The sequence below is a fragment of the Diorhabda carinulata genome, chromosome X, assembly GCF_026250575.1.
Source record: "Diorhabda carinulata isolate Delta chromosome X, icDioCari1.1, whole genome shotgun sequence".
Classification (NCBI taxonomy): domain Eukaryota; kingdom Metazoa; phylum Arthropoda; class Insecta; order Coleoptera; family Chrysomelidae; genus Diorhabda; species Diorhabda carinulata.
In genome coordinates this window covers 30258511-30286461 of record NC_079472.1, presented here as the reverse complement: position 1 = coordinate 30286461, position 27951 = coordinate 30258511, and the positions used below count along the sequence as shown (strand labels likewise).

The window sequence follows — 27951 nt, the reverse complement described above, 5'->3', positions numbered from 1 at the left end:
TATCTTTATTAATGTATCTAAATGTTTTTGATTTTAGATTTTTTATCTTTGTTCCAAAAATTATTACAAAAAAAAACTAATTTTAAAACAGAAGAGACTTAAAATCAAGAACATCTAGATACATTAATATATCAAAAGGTCTAGGAAATGAGAAATTGAAGAAATTCACTATATTTTATACATTACACTATTCACTAATACTTCTACACTTAACTACTCACTAACACCTTTACACTTAACTATTCACTAACACTAGTTTATTGAAATTTGCGATTTATTTTTCACTATTCCGATGTTTTCACTACGATATCAAATTGTTTCATATACACTATGATCATTTTCTGGAATCCTCGATTTCCTGGTAATCTCAAATCAGCCATAAACGAGCACGTCCTTCTTAATTACGAAAACAGTGTGGATAGGTGACAAAAATTTATAATATAAAAACAAATAGTCGGGGCGGTTTTACCAAATTTCAGTTTCGATAACATATTGAAACAGGACCGGTTTCAGTGAACTATATTAGTACTGAAATATACTAATGAACATGTTCTATTGAACTGAAACATGTTTGGTCAGTTTCCTTTATGCGTTTCAGTTTTGTGAGATGGAAACGGAAATTGAAATGATCGCGTAGAAGGCATTCATTGTTTTGGAATGTCCTGTGATTATTTTTTTATATTACGAGGGTTGTCTGAGAAATTTCCTACCTAACAAAAAAAATGTTTTAGATTTATCTACAATCTGTTTTTTTAATATACTTTGAAGTCTATAAACTTTTTGGGCGACGATCTGAGCTTTTTAATCGTTCTAAATAATAGATTTTGTCTTTATTCTCAAATACGCGTTCAAATTAGCAATAACGTCCTCGTCTGACGAAAATATCTCTACTACTAGTCAAACTTTAAGATAAGGAAACAAGAAAAATTGGGGGGGGGGGTCAGATCTGGACATTGCGGTGAATGCTGAAGCGATTGAAACGGATTTCCATCGATTTGTGACATTGTGTATTGTCTAGATGAAGCAGCACTTTTTCTTTCTTCTAATGGGATCGTTTGGCGTCATTTTCGTATATCGACTCAAAAATTTCCAGCATTTCCAGATAATTTTGGCGCGTCACGTGACCCTCAAATAAGTATCGATCCATGTGACCTGCCGCAAGTTTAATTCTTCAATACAGCTTTGCCGTCTACAAGTACTAGAAGCCTTTCAGATAGACCTTTCATTCTGAATGCGATCGAACTGACTAAATCCGAGGTACCGCTCGCAAAATTCCAATCTGCAAACGAAATTGTCCGCGTGAAGGAGACGCAGACGATAAATTCAATAGTCATGCGTTTTAGCATGGTTCGGAACACGAAGCGTCAGTAACAGAGACTGTTTTTAAGAATTTGTGGTACGTCTTCCGCCTTGTTGAACTATTTGGTGATTAGCTATCCGCGATCGTACGCAGATACGACATAGTCAAAAAACGTGTCTACTCGACGAGCACGTGCTATAATGACACAGACTCAACTGTCTCATGCACGAACATGCTTCGTTTGAATCTTTTTCGACAGCATCGCAAATTATAAGCGATGGAAACCTTTCAGACAGAATACGGATCATCCTGACTGCATCTGAGGTACCACTCGCAAAATTTCAATCTGCGATCGAAATCATCCACGTGGAGTAGACGAGGACGATAAATTCGATAGTAAATGCGTTTCGGCATGGTTCGGGACGCGACGCGTCGGCAACAGAGCCCGTTTTTAAGAATTTGCGCTGGAAACCTTTCAGACAGTCTTCGTATAGTCACTGAATCGTTAGATATAATTAAAATTATAGATTATTTCGATCTATCAGGTTACTTGTTAAGCGGTGTTTTTCGTTTTTAGGTATCCGAATGCAGCTCGGGAATTCAATTTCGAAACGATTCGGCATAAAATGAATCGTTGGAGGAAATTGAACGAATAGTCACTAGTAGGGAGTTTGATGGTTTTTACCTTGTAAAAACAACTAAAAGTCTATTAATTTATGATTGTTTTCGCTTTTTAAAATTCAAATAAAGTATTTATTTGTATAATTTTGTTTATTCTATTCGAACTTTCCTGATACGTAATCGTTTTGGGATTGAATTCGCCGTTTCAAAATTTTGTTTTTCTAGGCATGTTCGAATTCATTTTAACTAACAAGAAACACCCGCATTTGATTTGGCACGACCAGGTGTATGAATTTATTAAAGATGTCGACGATACGACAACGTGGAGATGCTTTAAGAAAAAATGCGAGGCCAGCTGTCAAACTAGATACGGGAAAGTGATTGTCCGAATGGGATTGCACCAACATTTGGTTCCTAAAAAGTATCTAGTGAAAGCTAGGCACGATAAGAGGGTGATCAAAAGAAAATTGGACGTTTTTTCGAGAATAAATGCTCAATAACACGTACTGCCTCGATCGATAAATTATATAAAACAAACAAAAATGTTTTTCTTATTAAAACAAATAAAAAAAATGCATGGTATGAACGTAGTTTTACTAATAATTGTCCATGAGCGAAACAGGGAAACTCCAAGTTGATTCCGCAAACTTCCAATGATAGACCTTGCGATTTATTTATGGTTATCGCAATGGCCAAATCACCGGAAATTCAAAAACGTTGAAAATCGAATGGTAAATTGAAATAATCGGTATACGCGGCATCGAGACATCTTTCCATTGTATTTTCCCTGTATAATTGTTGCCCTAATGGGGTTATTCATCACTTTTTCACAGCCACATTTGATCTAAAAGGACATATATGAAATATTGTATTAGGCAATCATCATGTTGTAAAAACATGTCACAAAGAATGTTGCTTTATATTTAGATAACGCCATCTAGCGGCAATTATTGAGACACTTTTCCGTAACAATGCTCCCACTCTCCCCCACGTCTTATCATTTTTTTGACCCTGATATAGAAGTAAATTCAATTTCAAATGAATATACGGAACTTGCTGGGTCTGATTTTAACCTGAAACACGAGATGTCGCTAATGTCTGCTGTTTTTTTTTTGGAAATTTCCCAGTATCTAACCTCCTAACCCCATATCCTCCATTTTGTTTTTATTTAATTTTCTGATTGAAGTTGTTGATGGACACCCAAAAGTTTTGACTGACAGTGTATATTATATACGGAAGTTAATGGTGGAAATATTTTTGTAGGTATATTGTACGTCAATCGTGGTTACAAGCACCCAAAGATAATTTTCGAAAATTACGAATACATCGTACATCGAATGAAACAAGCTCAAACGACGTGGTTTTGCAAAGATAAAAAATTTTCTTGTAGATCGCGCATAACGACAATGCGCGGACAAATTTTGAAAATTTCAAACGCCAATCACAATCACGCTCCCCATTATTCGGACGAATTGGTCAAAATACGGGGGTTTGCTAAACAAATTGTTCATGTAATTCGATAGTTAAAACAAAAAAAAATTAACTGAAATGTTGATTTTCAAAAGAAAAAGTTTGTTTATATTTTTTTTTCTCGCCTTCACCTAAACGATTTTGCAAAATTTTCTACTGGCAACACCGCATTTTTCATATGCTTCTACAGAGCATAGATCAAGAAAAAAATTATATCTTGCAACAACGCAATTATCTCTAGATCTAGAGATAAAATCACATTTGGCAATAGGGCAATCATTATATGCTTACGTATGACAACTTTTTAATATCCCCAGATTTAATGAAAAAAGCTACGTTTGGCAACATCGTAATTTTCACATATTTCCTCATTTTAATTTAAAAACTACGAAACAAAGTCAGGCAACAACGCTTCTGTTGATCGTTATTCAATTTTTCGTAGATTTGGAGAAAAAATAGTTTGGCAACACCAAAATTTTCATTTGTGTAGCAAATTATCACTTTATACACATTTAAGGAAAAACTACGTTTGGCAAGATCGTAATTTTCACATATTTCTCAGGTTTAGTTTATCAAGTATGAAACAAAAGTCTGGCAACAGCGCAATTTTCAAATGCATCTGTAGAGTAAACTAAGTTTGGCAACAACGCTTCTGTTAATCGTTGTCCAATTTTTGCGTAGATTTGGGGAAAAAGTTAGTTTGGCAACACCAAAATTTTCATCTGTGTAGCAAATTATCACTTTATACACATTTAAGTAAAAAACTACGTTTGGCAACGTCGTAATTTCCACATATTTCCTCTCTGTAGTTTATCAAGTACGAAACAAAATCAGGCAACAGCGCAATTTTTAAATACGTCTGTACAGTAACTACGTTTGGCAACATCGCAACCTGTATAATTAAACGCATATTGAAATAAAAATTTCAAAACATCGCTTCTGTTAGTCGTTGTCCAATTTTTGTGGGAAAATTAAGTTTGGCAAGACTACAATATTTATCTGTGTAGCAAATTATCACTTAATACACATTTAAAGAAAAACTACGTTTGGCAACGTCGTAATGTCCACGTATTTATTTCCTAGTTTTAGTTTATCGAGTACGAAACAATTTTGAAATTCATCTGTATAGGAAATCACCACTTTATACATCGTAATTTCCAGATATTTTTTCGTTGTAGTTTAGAACGAAACAAAAGTCTGGCAACAGCGCTATTTTTAAATGCATCTTTGAAGCTTGGCAACATCGCAAATTGAATAATTTTACATATAGTTAGGGAAAAAGTTTAACAACGACGTTATTGTTTTTCAATTTTTCGTAGATTTGGGGAAAAAGTAAGTTTGGCAACACCACAATTTTTAAAAACTATATTAGAAGAAAGCATTAACCTTAGATTGAGCATCTTTTCTTCTTCTTTTTATTGATAATAATAAAAAATAACGTTCGCAGTTAAATTGAGTAACGAAATGTACTTTCAGAGGGCGTCATCTATTACGACAAAGCTCAAAAATATCCAAAATTGATACTGGAAATGTTCGAATATACCATAGAAAGAGTGAGTAACGAAAAAACCACTTGGAGTTGCGCATTCAAAAAGAGATATAAATGTAAAGCCAGATTAATTACTTCACGACCCGATGTTGTTAAAGTCATGAACAACGATCACAATCACGACCAAGTTAGAACACTTAAATCGCTCAATTCCCCACCAATCAAAGTTAAAATTATAAAAGCCACGAAATGAAATTGTTACTTATACGTTGGGATACAAATTTAATTTGAAAATGTTATCAAAATAAGACAAATATAAAGAAAAACGTTTCTAATTCATTTTCCCCAAATTTAGGAAAAAATTACGTTTGACAACAACGCAAAATTCATTTATTTAATACTGACAATAATTTAATATCCCCAGATTTGAGGAAAAATTACATTTGAGAACACCGTTGTGATTTCATATTTCAATATATAGTTTAAACAAAAGAATACATTTGGTGACACTGGATTTTTTTTTTATTTAGGGCATACGTATCGTCATATTTCGAATTTTTTTGTTTTTTATTTCAACACCCGGATACGAATATCAGAATGTTGCATTCTTAGTGTATCACACTGTATACTATTAAACACAAATTATAAAATGGAATAAAAATTTTTTCAGATAAATAAATTTTGTTTTATTATACCCACGGATTTACTTACTGTTTTCTTTGTGTGGATTATATTGAAAATAACGTGAAAGATAAATCTAATTATCGACGAGTCGTTTATACTAATTATATTTAATTTTAGTTATCGTTTACAAAAGTTTCGAAGAAGGCATCCACAGTCGCTTAGTTTTGGACGGATACGAATATAAAATGAACAAAATGGGCTTACAAAGAATCCCATGGCATTGCGTCAAAAAACGAACTTTGTCGTGTCAAGCTAAATTCACAGAAATCGATGGTGCGTTCGAAATATCAGCGCACATGCGCCACAATCATCGCCCGACTTTTCGCGGGAACTTAGACGAACTAACAGTTTCCATAGTCACTTTAAAAACTATCGATGACGTAAACGGAATAGGGGGGGGTTATTTAACCAACGATAGTTCCTCAGAAGATTTTTCTGAGGAAAGAACATTTCATAATCGGAGAAGCAAAAAAAAGAGAATGGAAATCTTACCGGAAATAAACGAGGATGAATCATGTGATTGATTTAACGCGTCATAATATAATCGGTGTTATTGTCAGGTCCGGCGTGGCTCTTTGCGTATCTATAAATTTTTAATTAATAACGTAATTTAAATAATTTTTTTTGGTATTTTAAGGTTAATCTTTGACTTTAGATAAGTGATAACTTTCCACAATAACATCTAGCGGGAAATTTTTTTGATTTACGAAAAAAATTCATTGAAATTTTTTTTAAATAAAGGTGACGTTCTATTTTATTTGATTATTCCAGTGTTGCATTGGAAAAATTTAATTAAAATATGGTTAGAAAAAGTTTGACAAAATAATTTCTGAAATATGGAGCGTTGAAGTTAAACAAAAAAAATCGTGAGTTTTCCAGTGTCGTATTAATTTGAAAAACTGTTGAATATTTTTTTCTTTATTAACAAATGTTGGTTATAATTAGAAAAATTTCCGTTTTTTACAATGGAGTATCAGCTCCACTTACAGAATCTACGAGGGTCGTACATAAACTAAGGTTCCCGAATTTTCATAATAAAAAACTTGTTTATTGAAATTATATAATACATGTTTGGAAAGCTTAGACTTTCCGGTATTTTTCGACATAATTACTATTTAGAACAATGCATTTTGCATACGGCGTACCATCTTTATGTTGTGGAAACGAATGTCTTACCTAACAGCGTCCGCATCTCATCCCGTAGAATCTCATGATAATTCTTTAGTGTTTAACTTCTACACCCTGCATTTCAGGAACGACTTTCGTTTAATCATTTCATTTTGATTTTTTTCAATAATAGATAGTGTGAAGTTTTTTTTATTTTTTTTGCAATTGTAGCATATAATAAATAAGTATTATTTTAAATATTAATTTTTTTCAACTTGTACTTTATTGTAATATATACTTATTTTATATCAAAAAATGTGGTGTGCAGTTTTTCTCCACTTCGACCTCTTCAGTGCAATTCCTAAACAGTCCTTTACTCCTTTAAATTGCAAATAATTTACGGCTTTTGGGTTCAATGAAGTGGAAATTCTTTTTACGTTCATTCTACTTGATTTTTTTGAATTTTTTAAACAAAATTGATCACCTTTTTCCCCTTTCCGTTTTTTTACAAACAATTCAATCTAATCATCTAAAAATAACATTCAATTACTTATTGGTGTTATCTTCATCAGAATAATCCTTATGGACGATCCAGAGTTGACATAAACTTGGATATCTGTCCTGTCCTGGTTCTAGAAGTACTAAACTTGACCTAGAGATGACAGTAGTTGTAGTAAACGATTTATACAGCGTTTGTTTCAAATTTGAAGACGCCTCGTTGCTTAGTATTCGTTCCATAGTCATCAATAGTTGAAGTTTCGTTAATTATTCTGTAATTCAACTGTAAAATATCCACAAACAGCTGGTGGATGATCGTGGACTTTATTTTAAAGACTTTATCCCAACCAATATGTATGCTAATTGATCTACGAAGGCCAAAATCGCAGTGGTCATCCAAATGAGGTGACGATTACAGAAATGTTGAAGAAAATCCGTCGACTAGAAGTGCAAACTTAAAAGGCATTTCAAAAAGTGCGTATTAATCGAAAATTTGGACATGAGAAAACTGGGTGCTCAAAATGGAACAAAAATAACGTAGTGGGGATGTTTCAGGGATGGAACGTGGATCCACCCAAACCAAAAGATCTGGACTAGACTCCAAAGAAAGCAAAGACCGTTCCATGTTGCCTGCAGGTAGGTTTTTTGGAATGCACGTGGGAAAAACGACGATTATTGCAACGTTTTAGCGAAGAGATCAAACAAAAACGCATTTGGTTAAAAAGAAACTGTTACCAGACTCGTTGGTCGAAGCTTTCCCAACAATGTAGAGATGATGTTGGTTATTATGACATAAAAATGGTATGGAAGGTATTGAACATCGTTGGAAAGAGTCTTTAGAGCTAAAATAAATCATTTTTTTTTTTCCAAAATTGTTGCGTTTTCTTTGACCAATGTAATTCTGGTACCATCTGGTTCCTGTTTGGTTTTAAATCATTTCCAGTTTCTAATTCAATAATATTTCAGCTATTATCTTTAGAAACTTCGATGAAGGTTCAAGTAGACGTATAATTTTGGACGGATACGAATTTCGAATAGAAAAGAAAGGTATGAAAAAAGTACCTTGGTGTTGTACGCAAAAAGGGCGACGTCGTTGTATGGCTAGGTTCGTTGAAAACGAGGGTTGTTTGGAAATCACCAGAAGTATCAAACATAATCATTTACCTACGTTCCGAGGAAACATCGAAGAATGTAGTATATCTATAGTTGAAATAAGAAGAAGAGACGTTGCTCAAAAGGCACGAAAAAATGGTAAACATAGGAACGTGGTACAATTGAGAAAAACAAAGGTGAAACAAGAATTTCCGGTACTGGATGAATCTGGTTTACTGGAAATTAAAAAAATTGTTAAAATTAAAAAAGAAAAATTGTGATAATATTTTTTTTCCTACCAATACTTTTTGTCATATTTCTTTACAATAAACCACTTTTTTCAAAATTATTTTTCATTTAGTCATTCCTGAAACCTATACGTTTATAATTTCGATTTCCCTTCAACCCGAATTGTCTTTTCGATAGAAAAAACTACCCAAAACTCGAGGAAAATCAAAAACATTAAATCACGTTTTAATCTCTTCGATTCCTAGCAGAATTTGATCTTTCAACAATCCACGTTTCTCAATTGATTATCTTTTGTCCGCTGGTGGTAGGAACTGATTTTTAATTTAACCGAAAGGAATTAATAACGAAATTAACAATATCATTGACGAATTAGAATTACTGTCAACTATAGAATAATTTAATGATAAAAACGTTTAAAACAGCTTCGACAAACGACAAACATTGAAAATAAACGTATAGTATTGATCAATAAACATAAACGACAACTCAGAAGCTCAGAACAATGACTAGGGTTTTGATTTTGAGTATTTCAACAGTTGAAAGGAGATTGGACGCTTCGGACCTGGTTCACCAACTGCAGTCTACTCGGATCATGATTTTGATGAAGTGTGGATCCATGTTTCATCATTTATTACGAGTAAATATGGTTAAACACGTTATTTTTGATCGACTGTGATCCACTCCATAAAAAGTTTTCTCATAGACGGTTTTTTTAAGTAATTACCTCGATTGGACGACCAGAACCTTCAATATCATCGACTGTACAAGAACGTTTAAATTCGACAAACCAAAAAAAATGGTTGTTTTCGTTGGATAACACTTTGGAAACCATTACTGAGCTTGCGCAGTATATTTTTTATCAAAAAGCTGAATCAATACATGAAAGTTAATTTCAATTAAATAACTGTCTTTTTTTTGACTAATGGAAATGTCGTGAAATTTTGACAGTTGGTACTTCGTAAACGTCATATGGATTTGACAATGACAGCACCATCTGCATGTCAATCGAATATCTTTATCGATGTCTTCTACCAGCGACAAAATTTGCACCGACCAATATTTTCATCTATAAATATCAATTTACAAGAAAAATTGAAAATTAAACTTTTTGTTTTATTAAATTGACTCTCTAAAAATTGATCAGGTTCAATTTTACATCAGGATCTTTATTTTCCAAAAACCGACTCAAAAAGTGAATAAAATTTTTGTTAAGTGGCTATTTTAGTGTCTCATTATCGAAACTAAGTTGTGGACCCCCATTTTTTGTCACGCCCAGCATAGACCCTTGCAAGGTTCCCCTTGGACCCCTGGTGGTCAATATTTGGGAATCACGAGTGTAGATTATAAATTCTTGCATTTAATACACGAGGTTTAACCAATGATTACTTAGTTTTAATCATTTTAAATAATTTTCGATCTTACAAAATCAATTTTACAAAAGATTTTTTTATAAAATGTGATTTATATAATGGATTATGTAGTGGGTAAAAACCGGTTTTGTAGCTGACTAATTTCTTGTTTAGTTTGTTATAAACGATTATTAATATTTTAGATATAAATCCTATAATGTAATGGTAGTTTTTTTTTTAATTAAATATACGTTTGGCAGTAATTGTTAAACATTTTACGTGGATTCGAAGTGACTATAATATTTTTCAGATCTCTTGTACAAAACCTGTGCGTGCGACGAGTTAATAATAATACACGATGGACACATATTCCGACAGGAGATGCAAAAAAAATCGATAGGAAAATTTTTCTGGGTGTGCGTCAATAGCAAAATCACCGGATGTAAATTCAAATTTCGTTTATTAGAAAATCGAATGGAAATAATAAAATTGTCGAAGCATAATCACCTCCCGACGTTTAGAGGGAATTTAGACGAATGCAGCGTCGAAATAGTCAACGTTTGTTACGTTAATAAATATTCGAAACTACCCCCGACTGTATGCCTAAAAACCCAAACTTCCCAAATGTTGTCGATGTTACGAAAACCCGCAGCTCAAGATCTTCTGAGCTACTTAAATTTACAGTTAATTTCCGATGAAAATGACAGTAAATCGGATGTAGGTAAAATAGAAATTTGTAATTCTGTTAATAATAAAAACGAGAAATTGGAAAGTTCCTTTAAAATAACGAATTGTCGTACTGTGATTGACGATGCCGAAAAAAACGGTTTTCCCGATATTGAAATTAAACAGGAAATCGTCGATTTAAACGACGTCCAGGTCAAAAAAGAACCAGAAGATTTCGATTTGGAAAATACGTTTTTTTAAATACATTACCGGTGACAACTTATGTACTTTTGAATAGACATAGGACGGTATCGGTACTATGGATACTCGAAAAAAAAATTTTTCCTATAATGAATATTTACCATATTTTGAGTTTTAAACAAAAAAAAATTGATAATTATGGTAGTTTCTAATTGATCCTGTTCGAATAGTGCGGTATAAAACTTTTCGTATGTTTGGAAAAGTAACACAAATTGAATACTATATTTTATCTACGACTTTAGTGAAAAAAATCGAAAACAAATGAAAAAATATTGATTTTATCATTATATCGAGTACATAAGATTGTCCCACCAAATAGATTTCGTAGATAATTAAATAATTCATTTGAATATTGTAATCGGTATCGTACTTTTTTTTATATATATGTATACATTAATAAAAAAATTCCACGGAAATTTTCTTTATTATTTGTCCTATTCCTCTCGATCATCCCCAGAAACATTTTTTTGGTTTCGTGACGTAAATTTTCACGAGAAATATCAAATTTCGAATTGGAAATTGAATGGAAAGATTTAGGTTTAGTTTAACCACGAAATAAAAAAAAAAATTCTGTGACCAAAACACGATCTTGGACCGCAAAAGTTTTGGCCCAAACTATAGTTCACTTGTTGTATAACTTTTCCTAGCGATGTTCAATAAGTTCATTGTTGGAAAATCTTTGACCACCAAGTCTGGATGCAGAAAAAATCTAATGGAGCTAAATCTGTTGATTAGGATGCTTGTGGTAGCAAATCAAACTTCAATTAATCAATTTTGTTAATTGCAATCACGGATATTTGGGCTGGTGCATCATCTTGATCAAAAATCGTTGATAGTTTCATGTTTCTCATGTTCAAATTTTCAATTAAAATGTGATGTAGCGCAACCAAATGAGTTAACCATCATTTGGTCATGCTGAAAAATAAATTTTCTACCAATCAGACATTGATCGAAATGTAATTGATATTTCTCATAGTCTTTTTCCTTCAAAATCCCAACACAGTATGGACAAAACCTGTAGTCTAGATTAATATTAACGTGACTTTTTCTCGGTTTCATAGTAGAATATTTGAAGACCAAAGATCCTTACTACCAACATTCAAAATCACCAAAGGATAATTGTATTTACTTTAAACTTAAAACTGTACTAAATGTTCACAGTTGACTTGGTCTGCATTCTGCATGAACCAATGTTCATCCCAGTTCCGTTATAACCAGTTGTCGAGTTGAAATTCCAGTCATAAATCGAATTTCCTATTTATTTGAAAGAAGAAGTTATTTGGTGGGTCTGTACTGCAACCAGAACCACCTTGAAAGCTCCAAATCAAACCGCCGTATCCAAACTAAAAGGTTCTGCGTCCATTGGTGGATTTTCAGTTCCCAATATTCGTTGTTGCCCGGGTGATTTGGCGCCCAAACGAACTATATCGTTTCAACATCACTCCCTAGTCCTTCTAAAATCTTCCAGTACATTGTTTTAGCCCTATAAACAATTTTGGACGTTTGAAATTATTTTTCTTGTGGAATCTTATCAAGCAATGCCATGTCAGGCTACTACGATGTGTAATAACGTATTTTTTAGACTAAAAATGGAACGAGCAACAACATAATCCAGTTCTACAAGTAGATCAATTGTCAGTAAGAGAAATTTTTTCAAAATATGTTTTTCGTTGAAATAAACAAGATTGAATTGAAAAATAGCATACGAATCGAATAAACGTCGAAACTTACTAATAACACGCCACTCCACGCCATACGACGACGTTTCATTTAGTACAACGATACGACTAATTTTATTGTATAATTTAAAAAAAAAACAATTTCCAGTAAATAATAATGCGATAAAACTTTTTCATACAAAAGCAAAAAAGGGAAATTCACGCGTTGGTTATATCTGAGAATTATGAATCGTCTCGCGTAGCGTGGTGGGCTGAACGAGTACCAGACAATTGAATAAAATGGAAAGACATATGCGCGGCGTGGCGTGACGTGTTGCTAGTAGATTTCGGGTGTTGGTACGATATCATTGAACTGAATAGATGGCGCTGAAGTCTGCAGGTGCTTTGTACATTAATTGCTTTCTAATGGCTTTTTTTTTGTTGAAATTATTAATCTCAGTATTAGTTATGTCGTTTTTTAGATCAAGAAAATTGGGAATATTGGGAATTTTTTACGGAAATGACCAAAAATACTGAAGATGAAATTCTACTCGATATGATGGAAAAAAGTAGAATCGTTTAGTGACAAATTTCGATTATTTTTATAGGGAAAATCAATAAAATTGTTAAAAGGTGTTTTTAACCTTTTTTTTAAGCTTCTGTTGTTATTTTAAAACATCCCCCTATTTTCGATAATACATGATGTGGTCAAAATTGATCCGGATTAATACGAGGGTTCGCATAATCTCACTTTTTAGTAAACTCATAGCCATGAACCAAGGATTAGAGTTAGCGCTGTAGAAAAAATCATTTTTGTACGCCGACAAGGTACTATACATGAATTAAACATCAGGGTTGGTAATATCGAGCAATTGATTCATAAAGTGCACGGTTAGAGCAAAATTTCAACCAGAAGTTGTCTAGAACGATCTTAGTTCCAAAAATCCGAACTCTGAGCATTTTCCATTCAGTGCTATCCCTCCGTGGGCTTATACACTTTTTGCCTACACGTTAAACTTCTATTTTCGAAATTCGAAAATTCTCTTCGGTAAAAACGCTGTGATTCCATTGATATTTAAAACAACTGCATGGAAAATTGGATTGAACATTGACTAGCTTCCATTTTGCGCCTGTGAATTGAACGAAGCTACATTATCCGTCAGTCAAGTCAACGTGTTCTACGGCGAACCATAGACGAGCGGCTCGATGTGCTCGGGTTGATTTGACAGCAGTAGTTGACTCAAATACATCTGCTTCAAGTTTTCTGACTATCCAATCACTCCTGAGCTCTTTTTGGACTTTCTAAGTGATGTGGTCGCTTCTCGTTGACTCTAACCTTGACCAGCATACGTCAAACTGTCATTTCGACTAGTCCGGATCAAATTTGATCATAGGGGAAAGTCTATTGAAAAAAAATGGTAATTAACTTTTATTTTAGGAAAAAAACTAGTAAAAGTATACATTTACTATCGCAATAATTCTGCTAGGATAATTTTGGATGGTTATACGTACGGATTAAACAGAAGGTACCACGAAAAAACGTTTTGGTTGTGCAGCCATTACGCCAAGACACATTGCAGAGGACGAGTGATTACTTTCAGTAACAAAGCAATGAGGAAAGGTCACCACAACCACGTCGAAGATAAACATCCGAATCTATTAGATCTCAACTACAAATTAATCGAAATACTAGATCCAATAAAGACTAATCAGAAATTGTATTAAACGCATTTGAATCGATTAAAAACTATTTAAAATTAATATGGTTATGGAAAAATAAACGAATTTAATTTGTCGATTGGAGCTTATTATTTATATCAACCATTTAAACAGCTCGGAATCGTTTTTAAGTCGTAGAATCTCACGAAGCGCTTCCTGCTGACTATCGACTCGAGTTTTGGCTTACAAAATTCACTATCCACACTCTCTAACTCGCATTACTTCGTGGAGAGTCTAGATCGAGCGAATAGGTTCCAAATAAGCGAGCAGAACGTTCTAAAGCCCGATTTAGACTGTCGTGAAGCGTTTCCTGGAAGTTCGACACGATGTCTGGCAAGCAAAAGTAGTGGAGGTCTTAACCAAGGAAGGATCCACTTGGAGGCGACGAGAGAAGGTGATGACGCACTGTCCACACTCTCCAACTCGCATTACACCTTGGAGAGTCTAGTATGAGCGAACAGTTTCCAAATAAGCAAGCAGAACATTCTGAAGGTCGATCTAGATTGTCACGAAGCGTTTTCTGGAAGCTCGACAAGATTTCTGGCGAGCAAAAGTAGTGGAAGTCTTAGTCAAGGAAGAAGCCACTAGGAAGCGACGAGAGAAGGTGATAACGCACTATCCACACTCTCCAACTCGCATTTCATCGGAAGAGTCTAGATCGAGCGAAAAGTTTCCAAATAAGCGAGCAGAACGTTCCAAAATCCGATCTAGACTGTCGTGAAGCGTTTCCTGGAAGCTCGACACGATTCCTGGCGAGCAAAAGTAGTGGAGATCTTAACCAAGGAAGAATCCACTTGGAGGCGACGATAGAAGGTGATAGCGCACTATCCACATTCTCCAACTCGCATTACATCGTTGAGAGTCTAGATCGGGCGAATAGTTTCCCAATAAGCGAGCAGAACGCTCTAAAGCCCGATCTAGACTGTCGTGAAGCGTTTCCTGGAAGCTCGACACGATTTGTGGCGAGCGATGAGAGTTTTGGACATGGAGAAACGACAGAAGGTAACAGCACACTATCCACACTCTCACTAAGCGCCCCCTAGTGGCTCTCTAGACGAAGTAACTGCTACACGAGGAGAATAAAGGCGAGAACTCATTTTCCACACTCTTGCGCTCGTTTTCCATTGTGTAGTTTAGAGTTAGACACTAAAAGGTAATTTTTTTTGGAATTTTTGCGTATTTTTTTCAAATTTCATTATAAAAAAAGCTAAAAAATTATGAACCCTTCTCACTATAAGTCGAATTTCTCTCTACTGTATTCGAGTCGAGCAACCTCAGGTTATGCTTGGGATCCGAGATCCAAATCTACGAGCAATACTCCAAAGATGAACGATTCTGAACAAAACCAAAACCGAGCTGCAGTATCAGCCTTCTGTGTAAAATAGCAGCTTCAACCAGTTTCTTTGTCGAATATTCCTCCTTGTACATTTTGTTATTTGCTGTGCAATTAAATACGCAATGAAGAACTTGTTTTTTTTTGGCATTGAAGTGCTCGAATATTTCCGGAATTTTGATTTTTCGTGTCGTGTATCATCAGACTGTGATCTCATGTAGAACATGTGAAAACAAGTCGATTCGTGTCCAAATCGTTTTACGTTGGAATGTGATTTGTTGAAAATCGGTTCAAAATAACTAATTTTCAGGTGTGGTGCATTTTTTGAAAGGTAACAAACATCCTAAAATGATCGTTGATTCTTACGAATTTATGTTAGAAAGAAGATTCACCGATAAAAGTATTTGGTGCTGTACCCACAAGATAAAATCGAAATGTAAGGCGAGATGCTACACGTATGGTCAAGTAGTCGATGTAAGAGTCGGAGAACACAGCCACGGACCTTCCATGAATGCTTATTCGGCTAGTTTGTTTTCCCAAACTTTATCCATTATTAGACGACCCAAAAGATATTGATAAATAAATTTCATTATAAAATCACCACGAGTTTTGTTTATTTTCTTAAAAATCATATTGCTCCAATCCCTCAATCGTCCTACAAGCTGCTGCGTCTATGAATAATCGAATCTCCAGAAACGTCTTTAGGGTTTTTCTGAAAAAAACTGCTGATGAATTAGTGGTAGATGGATGTTCTTCATGGGTTGATGATGCGCTTTTACTCAAGGGCTCGGGTCAAAACAGGATAAGAACTTCTTGGACTAAACCTGCTGCTTCTAATTACCGTAATCGGCCTTTTTGTATTTGTTCATAAAGTCTTAACTTTCTACTACCTCATTGTAGACTCAATCGTTTCAAGGTAACAAATGGAGAAAGTGTATTTGAAAATTTTACATATAGAATTGCCTCAAACGGTATGTCGAACAATTTATAATTTCTTTTAATGGCCTGGAACAACTTATAATATTCTAAAATGATATTAAACAACTCGTAAGTTTCTGGAATTTTTCAGGGAAAATTAGAATTGTCTGACGAACAATTTATAATTTTATTTAATAGTCTGGAACAACTTATAATTTCCTGAAATTATCAGGAACAACTTGAGAATTTCCTAAATCGTTCAGGAACTATAAGAATTGTATCAAACGGTCTGCCGAACAATTTATAATTGCATTTAATGTGTGGAACAACTTATAATTTCCTGAAATTATCAGGAACAACTTGAAAATGTTCCGAAATCGTTCAGGAACTAATAGAATTGTCTAACGAAAAATTTATAATTTTATAATGGTCTAGAACAACTTATAATTTCTTGAAATGATCCTAAACAACTCAGAAGTTTCCGTAATCGTTCGGGAACAATTAAAATTGCTCAAACGGTGTTTCGAACAATTTATAATTTCATTCAATGGTCTGGAACAACTTATAATTTCTTAAAATGATCTTAAGCAACTCAGAAGCTTCCGCAATCGTTCGGGAACAATTAGAATTACCTCAAATAGCCTGGAGAACAATTTATAATTTTATTTAATAGTCTGGAACAACTTATAATTTCTTAAAATGATCTTAAACAACTTAGAATTGACCGAAATCGTTCGGGGATAATTAGAATTGTCTCAAACTGTCTGTCAACCACTTTATAGGCGTGATTTAATATCTCTTTCGCTTTTGGTACCTACGAAAATCCTTTTATCCCAATGTGCCTCTTCTTTACGTTCAAACAGCTAAATGATAAAGGATATCGTTAAATCAAGCTAAATATTTATGAAAATTTCATCTTAGAGATATTTTTTTTCATTAGGACCGTTTTTTTAGGTATAGTCTACTTCTTGAGCGCCACCAAACATCCTAAAATAATATTTGAGGGTATCGACTATAGTTTACATATAAAATACGCCCAAAGAACCACATGGCGTTGTACCCATTACTACAGATGCAAATGCCCAGTTAAATTATCAACGTCAGGTAAACGGGTCGAAGTGCTCGGTGATCACAATCACGTTCAATCGAAACTAAATTTAGACTTTAGATCGATGGTTCCGACTATAGTAGAAGTCGTTAGATTACCGAAACCTAAATAAATAAATATATTAAATTCAATTTTTACCAAACTGTAAAAATTTGCTTGACCTTGAACAATAACGTGGAAATTGGAATCAACAACTAGGAAGTCAATTTTCTTGGAACTCTGTAAATTTCTGTGCAAAACACTTTTTTTAACTTATTTTGAAGCTTCTATAATATTTTCTTCTACTTTTCTCAAAATATTTTTACTTAACGTCACTGATTTCGAAATATTGATGCTTGCCCTATTAATGGCATCCCCTCGTAATGAACAATGGACTCGTCCGGACAGTGTCGTAGAATAGTTCGTTTATTTTTTAGAATCTAATAGAAAATTCGATTATAAACAATAAAATATTAATTATATAATATAAACCGTGGTTATAATTTATATTCAATTTTTTATTCATTTCCAAGTTTATAAACCTGACAATCCTGCATTAACCTCAATCAAGTATGGCGGAAATGACCAGAAAATAGGCGCATGAAATCCATAAACTTATTTTAAAGCTTCCATTAATATTTACTTCTACTTTTTTCAAAATGTTTTGATAAAGACGTAAATAAAAGTTGCAACGTTAATTTTTATTGAATTAAAAAAAAAACTAATTTTAAAACAGAAATTACCTAAAATCAAGTACGTCACTGATTTCAAACTATTGAAACGATGCTTGCCCTATTAATGGCATCTCCTCGTAATAAACAATGGACTCGTCCGGATAATGTCGAGGAATATTTCGTTTATTTTTAAGAATCTAATAGAAAATTCTGTCATAAATAATAAAATCTTATTAATTATGTGATATAAAACCGTGGTTATAATTTATATCCAATTTCTTATTAATTTCCAAGTTTATAAACCTGACAATGCTGCATTAACCTCAATCAAGTATGGCGGAAATGAAAATAAAATAGGCGCGTGAAATATTAACATCAGAACTACACGTAAAACACCATCAATTATGTTTATTTTTCTCAATCAATTTTGTGCTGATTATTGTCGTAATTTCCATTAACAAAATGTAAGTTATCGCTTTTTATGAACGTATAATATCTTTGTCTATGTTTAATATATTTTCAAGTGTATACGTCTTTTAGATTCAACTGGTATTATATATTTCGACGTAGGTACAAAAAACCCCAAAATAATCGTGGATGATTACGATTTTAATATGGCTAGAAAAACGAGTACGAAAACTATGTGGATTTGTTCCGGGTATTATAAAACGAAATGTAGAACTCGTGCCACGACCAGTGGTAGAATGGTACACGTGACAGGAAAACACAATCATTTTCCCAAACATAAAGGAACTAAATTCACTAATATGCTGTCACAAGAAGTGACAATTTTACGGTTTGATAATACATAACAGGTTACTTACAACGTGATTAAAAATAATTTTTCTATGTAATATGAATTATTTATTTTAGAATATTTGTTAATTTGAAGATTTTCTTGGAATAAACTTTTTTTCCTGCTTTAATATTGTTTTAATATGCGTATAAAATAATTCTTGGATGACTATTACCTATTTGGCAACGGTGCAAGTTTATATACTATTTATAGTTGTAACTTCAGCTTGTACCGGAAGTACGAAAGTAAATTCATCTCATCAACATTTTGAAACGTTTTATCTCAAAATTAAAATTTTATCAGTTTTGTTTTAGTTTGTAGATATTATTGAATGGAAAAATTTCGTGTCATCTGTCATGAACGTCATATATTACTTGTCATAGATCATCAAAACTAATTTAGTTTTCTCTATATTAATATGCATAAAAAATGATTTCCCATACGATCAAAATTATCAAAACGTCAAAAGTATGACGTATCACACATGCCATTGAAAATTAAAAGTGAAATAAAAAAACCTTAGTGAAGTTGGTGACAGATTAAACACGTAATATATGACGGATAGCTCTGGTGATAGTTGACAGATGACATTTCGGTGGTGGTGTTAGTTATCTATTATTAAAACTTCTTTTTTTACATATATATTTCGTAAAAAAAACAAAATTACATATAGCAACAGAACATATTTTATAAATATTTTCGTATTTATATTTTTTTTTTCATAACGTTCGTTCAGTAACTAGTAACTAACTTCCAAATATCCATAAAACACTTTGAATTCATATAAGTATAAATAAAAAAACAATTTCAAAATTTTTATTTCATGTGCTAAATTTAGGACTGAGGTGAATTCACTGAAATCCATTTATTTTGGTCAAAAATATATAATTCATATAATGATTTATTACAATTAATGAAAAATAAGTTGAGTCTATTCGATGTTGCAGATCTGAATGAAAATCATTTCTATAAAGAATTGTGTACCTCAACAACAGAATTTTACCTGTCACGCTACTTTGAAATGTGTCACGTGTTTTCTTACGTAAAGATAAGTTGAAACTAAAAATTCTGTCTGATTACGATGTCCTGATACTTTGTAATCTTCAAATTATAAACTCAAATTATAATTTTTGACGCTATTTAGATGATTTTATGTGTAAAAAAACAGTAAGCACCACTTTCGAAATTATTTGGTCGTAAAATACCACCAACTACGATCACTGTCGATGACCCATGACGTGAACCAGCTGTTTCTAGTGTCCGAACGCAGTGTTGCTGGTCAGTTATTTATTTATTTATTCATTTATTTATTCTTCACTATATATGAAACTTCTTACGTGTATAACTGATTTTTTCAGTCAGTTCTTTGTGATACCCCCGCTTTTATACGACATTTTTTCAATCAGTTTAATGTATGATAATAAAAATACTAATAAATTTCAATGTTTTTCTTTTTATTTAAATAAGAATGAGAATTAAATTAAGAGTAATATCAATAATTAATTTTGTAGATATTGTCTATTTTACAGTGGGAAAGAAATACAACGCAAAATTAATTTTACACGGCTACGATTTTACTAAAGAAAGAACAACCGAAAATAAGACGTACTGGACTTGTACTAATTACTACAGAACGAAATGTCGAACTCGATTGACCAGCTCCGGTCTAGCCATTGTTGTTAATCACGATCACAACCATCCACCTACTTATAAATCTTTCGAAGGAATGTATTGCAAACATGTAAATGTTTTCAAAAATAAATACATGCGTACTAAATAATTGAAAAGTTTTCTTTTTCAAATACCGAACTTTTCAGCGTACACCATTCAGAAATTTATCAACGCAGTTTTTTCTATTTATCTCGAAAACCAATTTTATCGCGAAAATACATCAGACAAGATTTTTAGATCATATAATCTCTATAAAAATCATTCAAACACTTTTTTTTTCATGATTCAACGTTCACAAGCCAAATCTAATAAGTTGTTCGCGCAGGAACTTTAATTCATCCGCCATCTCAGGCAAGGCCAGGTACTTCTAGGACAATCCTTGCACTTGATTAAAATAATGAAGAAATCGCGATTGAACAATTTTTTTTGTTTAATTTTTGAACTGAAACGAACAATAACAATTTTCGTTTATTTATTCTTATACATTTATTAAACATTCCAGGGGTTATTTATTTTGATGTCGGACAGAAGAAACCGAAAATAATTGTTGATAATCACGAATATCTGATGCGTACAAACAAAACAGGCGAAACGCACTGGTTATGCAACCAGTATTACCACCCTAAAACAGACGTTAGATGTAAAGTTAAAGTTATAACTAGTGGGAAAATGGCGTTGATTTACGGAAAACATATACACAAGCCTAAGATGAAATCTTTGAGGGAATATATGAAATCACAAAATTTCACAGTTATCTACAATGATTAATTCAATAATACAACGAATTTGGACATATTTTTTTTTGTGAAGTAACAAGAACAAATTAGAAAAGTTCGTATCTAATTTCTGTATAAATACCGCAATTTTTGTTATAATATAACCATAAACATTGTTATATATGTAATTATTTTACTGTAATAAAATTTTCAACGTCCTAACGCCGACTCTGTTCTTTGCACCGCCGACTAGAACTATTGCCAAACCAAATTAATAATCATACAAACATGGCAGCGCAGCGTTGCCACAAGCACCTCGAAAGCGTCAGCTCTTGCTACCTTATTAAATATACAATGTGATATTTATACTTTTTATTATAGTTTATATTATTTATAACTTCAACTTATACTTTATTTACTTATTATTCCTACTTAATTTGGGTTTGGAATTGTTTAGTTATGTAAAAAAAATATTTGATCACCGGTTTTCAGTTAAAAAATTGAATTTGCTTCAATAATAGATATAAAAATATAAACTTTGGAAATAAATCAATGAATAATAATTAAAACTTCAATGATTATATTTAATAAATATTTTTCTAATTTATGTGCCTCTAAATGAAAAAACCTGATGGCAACACTGTGGATTTATCATTTCGTTTCATTTCAAAGCACTGTTACCAGCTTCATTACCTTGTATTAATCTTTATCTGATTTGTAGAACAGGTCTGTACTGGCCCAATGCAGTAGCTATTTTTTGTATCAATTCATCATTAATTGTTTTACTTTTTATGTTTATTAATATAAAACTATACCGAGTGCATTAAAAAAGACTATACTGACTGACTTTTTGACACCCATTAAACCTGAAGAACTTAATATTTTGACTGCCGTTTGACTTCTCGTACGTTATGGTGTATATCATTTTTTACCATTGAAATTGATGATATTTAGGCTTATTTTCGATAGCAGAGTTGTATATGTATACATATTTCGCCCTCGAATCCCATAATAAATAACACAATGTTTGATAGGAGTAGAAGAAGTGTTGCCTTTTAATTTAACAAGCTGAAACATGACATGAATATTTCAATAAAAACGACGTTATTTCCGTAGATTTAGTGATGGTATGGAATATTTTGTTGAAATGATGATTTTTTTAGATATCGTTTATTTTCAAATGGGTGCCAAAAATCCAAAATTAATCGTGGACGATTACGTTTTCCTATGCGCCAAAAAAACAATGACTAAAACAATATGGAGGTGTTCATTCTATTATTGTTCCCAAATGGGAAGGTGTAAAACTAAATTGATCACTACCGGGTTGATTGTACAAGTTATCGGAGTACATAATCACCCTGTACGTCTTCGGAACGAAAAGAACATTAACATGCAGTCGCAAAAAGTTACCATAATCAGAACACCACAATAATGTTTTTCCTATATAAAATTAGAACACCCTGTAGTATATATAATATCGTTTATAAGTGTTACAGGGACATTTTACGATTTTTCGTTGTGAAACTTTTGTTTTGAAAAAAGAAAAAGTATCAAGTTTTAAATTTGAGACGTCTTGTATTTGTAGGACAATCTATATTACTAGTTTGAACTAGTTCGTTTTCCTAATCAAAACAATATTCCCATTTATTTATTTTTTTATTTAAACTTAGTCCTCCTAAGTGTGAATTTTCTTTTTTTTAATTTTTATTTATTTTATTTATAAGTAAGTCGTATATATTGACTGATCCGCTCCTGTATAAGCTTAAATATCGTTTTTGCTATTTTACCCATTCAACATTCTTTTCTTATTATTGTAACCTACTAAAATAATGAAATAAACGAAAAAGTATTATAGAATGTCTTTTATTATTCCCAAATTTTATATTAACCAACAATAAAACAAATATATTTGTAAAATTATCGTTAAAAAAACAATTAGATATTTAAAACTCTAATAAAAAATGACATTTGACAATGTTTTATTTAGAAATCTGTATACATAACACCCACTATTCACGTAGATAACAATTCAATTCTTGGCGTTTTTGTATAATCAAATTTGAAAATAGGCAATATTGATATATTTTTAACAAAAATTTGAAAATTTCACTATTTTCACTTATATACTTCTAAATAACATCAAATTAGTAGTAAAATTCAACTCATAGATGACGTCAATTTTGTTTGAACAAATAACTCTATGGAATATGAGAGTTCTACGGCTTTTAGCATCCAAGTTAAACAGCCAAACATTTAAACAGATAAGACGTTGCCAATTTTAAGTTACTATAAGTTATATAATTATCATTGTTTTCCTGCCTTATGTAGAATTTGTTTGCTGTTATCAAAATCCGTTGTCAAACGAATTATGACCGTTGTTGTTTAACTAAGTAAGTTCAGGGTTGGCTTAGATACTTTCGTATACAGCGATTTCAATTTTTATTTTCGTTTAGATTAACCCAAAAGATTTGACTTTTATAAAGATAATTTAGTTCTTCGAAATAAAAGGTGTTTCGCCTGATACTTATTTATTTGAAAATAGAAGGATATTTACGGGAAATTACCTCGTATCCAAATTTTTTAAATAAATTTCTCAATATAGTTAAAAATTTTCATTTTTAGATGTGATATATTTCAATATGGCGACAAAAAATCCGAAAATTATACTAGACGATCACGATTACATAGTTTTAAGAAAAGAATATAATAAAACGATATGGATGTGTTCGAAATATTTTAATGTTCCGAAACAAAATAGATGTAAATCCAAATTGATAACCAGCGGTCGAGAAGTTCACGTCAGCGGGGAACACAATCACCCACCAAGAGAACAAAGAAATTTATCCAATATGTTATCTCAAAACGTTACTATCCATAGAAAATAAACGATATGTTCCAAAAAAAATTATATTTTTATGATTTAAAACAAAAAAATGGAAATTGTGCCTTTTTTATTCTGTAACTGGAAGACGTTTACCCTCTAGTTGTTATTTAATGACATATTTGTTAAAAGTAACAAATATAACTTTAATTCGACTAAAATCTCGAAAATACGATTTTTGTTTTAGTCAAAGTGAAAAATTCGTTCATTACATGTCAATTTGTCTCGGCTAAATGCTATAACATGAGCTTTTCCTAAAGTAAACAATCGAGATAATAGATAAATAAGTGAACATCCTCAGGGCTGAGCTTCCAACGTGCAAATTTTGATTATTAGATTTAGGTGAAGAGGTTTGTATAAATATTTATGAATATTTTGCTTAGAACTGAAATTTTTTAGGTGTTATTTACTTCGACGTCGGTACGAAGTATCCTAAAATAATTTTGGATAATTTCGAGTACAGAATTTATCGTAAAGAATCCATGAGAACTCTGTGGAAATGTCGTTCTTATTTCGGTTCGAAAGAAGACAAAAACGAAAGATGCAAATCCGCTCTAATTACTACTGGTAAAATGGTAAACGTGAATAAAGAGGCACATAATCATCTTCCACCAAAAAAAGATAATTTCAAAAATACCTTGTCTCAAATAGTGACCATAATAAGAGATACGGGGCGAGAAGCGTAAATATCGATTTATAAATTTTAAACAAGTTATTATATGCACAAAACGATGGTGGTTTTATTTTTATTCTAGTTAGTTGCAGCATTATTCACGATTCTTATGGTGTGTTTCAAATAACCTAACCTAACTTTTTGAAATCGTAAAATGTCGTGCTTCAATATAATGGAACCCAAAATGTCGCCATACCCACTAATCCGGTCTTACCTTGAAGCGTTATTCACGATAATGTTCCAAGATGAAGCTTGAGCTTATTTTTGACTATCGATTCGACGCTCTTTCTGTGTTTCGCCCATTTTAAAACTTACAAGTCAATATTCGCGAGAACGAAAACAATTCTTATAAGAACTTCACAAAAAGATGTCTCTGACCAAAAATTATGAATCGCAACACGTTCTCGCGTCTCACTGGGACTAAACTACAATCACAAATACCAAAGAAACAATCATTTTGGACAACCCTCGTAGTAGGAAGTCCAGTGATTCAACAATAAAATCGAAAACATTTTAGACAACCCTCGTAATAGAAAATACTGTGATGTAGCATAAAAGTTATGTGAGTAATTTTTTACTTACCCTCGTATTTACTTTTTAAACACGTTCTGGGATTGTCAAAATGTCATTTAACTGAATATATTTCTCGGTCATTTTTAAATCATTTTAATTTTAGGTGTGATATATTTTGACGTAGCAACAAAGAATCCAAAGATAGTTTTAGACCATCACAATTATCTCATTTACAGAAAGGAATTGAACAAAACAGTTTGGAAATGTTGTCGATATTTCAGGTGTAAAGAAAATCGATGTAAATCCACTTTAGTGACCACCGGAAGAATAGTCACTGTCAGTTCTGACGTACACAACCACGAACCGGACGCCATTAAAAAAGATAGATACAAAAGTATGCTATCCCAACACGTAACAATAATTAGAGAGAAATTGAGTTCGCAATAATAAATGTTAACAAAATTTGTTTTATTTTGATTGATATTATTTATAAAAAAACATTACAAAAGCTATTTACAATGTAAAAAAGTATTAAAAAAAAATATGATTATGAACGTTATTTTAAAGAATCGGAATTCTTCTTTTTTATAAAGCCAACAAAGAACACGAAACAGTTTTAATAAACAAGTTATTGTTAATACAATGTGTTACTACAAGTTATTTATAATTGAAAATTGTTAAATACAAGAACTCATGATAGTCCAGTTAAATTAGATATTGAAAAAAATGTTCTTTGTTGTTAGCACATAAAATAATTCTATAATCGTTAATTTCATTGTTTTCCATATTTAATTTTGAATGTATCTTGTCCGACCCTGATCAAAAATATCAAAACGAATATCGTATATAATTTATTTGTCTCCCAACCTATAAATCAGCGGAGCCTACCCTGTATCTAAACACTAACCTTAAATTCCAGGTTTAATATATTTTGACGTTGGAACTAAAAATCCGAAAATAATATTAGACAATCACGAATTTCTTATATACAAAAAAGAAATAAATCAAACCACTTGGATTTGTAACCATTATTTTAATAAAAGAACCGTCAGGTGTAAAGTTAAATTGATTACCAGCGGAAGAATCGTCAATGTATACGGTCAACACACTCACGAATTTTCTAGAAACAAACAAGAAAGATATAAAAATATGTTTTCACAAGCTGTAACACTCATAAGACATGATTGTGATCCGCGATTCGTTAAAAAGCATCAGTGTTAATCATTTTAATCAGAATATTAACAAATATTTCAATAAAAATTGTAAATATAATGATATTGGATACCTTTCCATTTAATTCACGTAGCGCCATCTATTAAACGTTGTTCATAGTGTTATAGCGATACATTTTATTATTATTTTTTTTAAAGTAATTTAATGAAAAGCTTGTTATTTTTTTATTTTTTTTTGATATTGTATATGTTTAAAACACACTGTTTATGTAAGAATCTAATCAAATAATAGTTAATTTCATAAATTTGAATCTACTAGCGTCATCTATTCATGTTAATGGTAACTACAATATGTCATTACGTGTCAAGGTCGTAACGAATTGTATTTATAGTTTTAAAATGGAATGTTTATATAAGATCAATAAATGTTAGCTATTTTATAACTATTTTATTTATTATTATATATAATAAACTTCTACAATAATAAAAATCTTTTATTTCCATTATGTGAATCGTACTATAACAATTATTTGTTTTATTGTTAAATTAAAATATGAATTACCGTAATGTCATTTTAGGAATGATTTATTTTGATGTGGGGATTAAAAATCCAAAAATAATGCTGGACGATTTCGATTATCGTTTATACAGAAAATTAAAAAATAAAACAGTTTGGTTATGTTCTCAATATTACGTCATTGATAAAGAAAAACGATGTAAAAATAGAATAGAAACCACGGGACGGATGGCTTACGTTAGCGGACGACACAATCACGAACCGAAAAGAAGAAGAGATAGATATAAAAATATGTTATCTCAAATGGTTACTATAATAAGGCACAATTAAATTTTGATAATAAAAAAGTTGATTTGTATTTGTTAAAAAGTTTCTTTTTTTTATATTTTCCTATCATATTACCGAGTGCTGATATACATTCAAAAACACGTGAAAACCCAATAGACATGAAATGAAACTCGTAAGTCAATATACAAAGACTTTAATAAATATTTTATTTCATCAACAATATAATATCGATTTTAAAACTTTATCATTGAATCTCCTATAAATCAAACTGATTTTAGCACCTAATCTAGTGACCTTATAAAGTATTTACGAATCTTATACATAATTTTGAATCGTCTATTTAAATTCATCAAGAGATATCACCATATTTAAAATCTATGAAACCACGCCCTCTAGTATTCATGTTACATAATAAATTGTTGGAATTTATGTATTTTGTAATACTGGACATTAAGGTTATAAAAATCAAAATACGCTCCCTAATGGTGGAACTACAAATCTGATGTTTAAATATTTTTCCATATAAAAACGATCGATCGTTAATCATTT

The 27951-nt window shown here is 31.8% G+C and overlaps 1 protein-coding gene across 44 annotated transcripts in view; it reads left to right on the top strand.

Annotated features, from left to right (window-relative positions):
• Positions 1-27951, top strand: part of LOC130900910 (modifier of mdg4-like) — a 70962-nt gene that overhangs the window by 22679 nt on the left and 20332 nt on the right. The window contains exon 5 of one of the 44 annotated variants that reach the window (XM_057811882.1): positions 27176-27474. The exons of 26 other annotated variants lie outside the window; for them this stretch is intronic. In XM_057811882.1, the coding sequence (XP_057667865.1) occupies positions 27176-27444 (269 nt within the window). In that variant the 3' untranslated portion in view covers positions 27445-27474. Of the gene's footprint in view, positions 1-1877; positions 3492-5681; positions 6983-8135; positions 8604-10169; positions 11203-13882; positions 14241-15806; positions 16097-17368; positions 19097-20482; positions 20759-21144; positions 23208-23980; positions 24264-24638; positions 24941-25588; positions 27088-27175; positions 27475-27951 lie in introns of those variants that run through there. 17 more of the 44 variants (XM_057811874.1, XM_057811865.1, XM_057811871.1 and 14 more) reach the window with 17 other exon arrangements.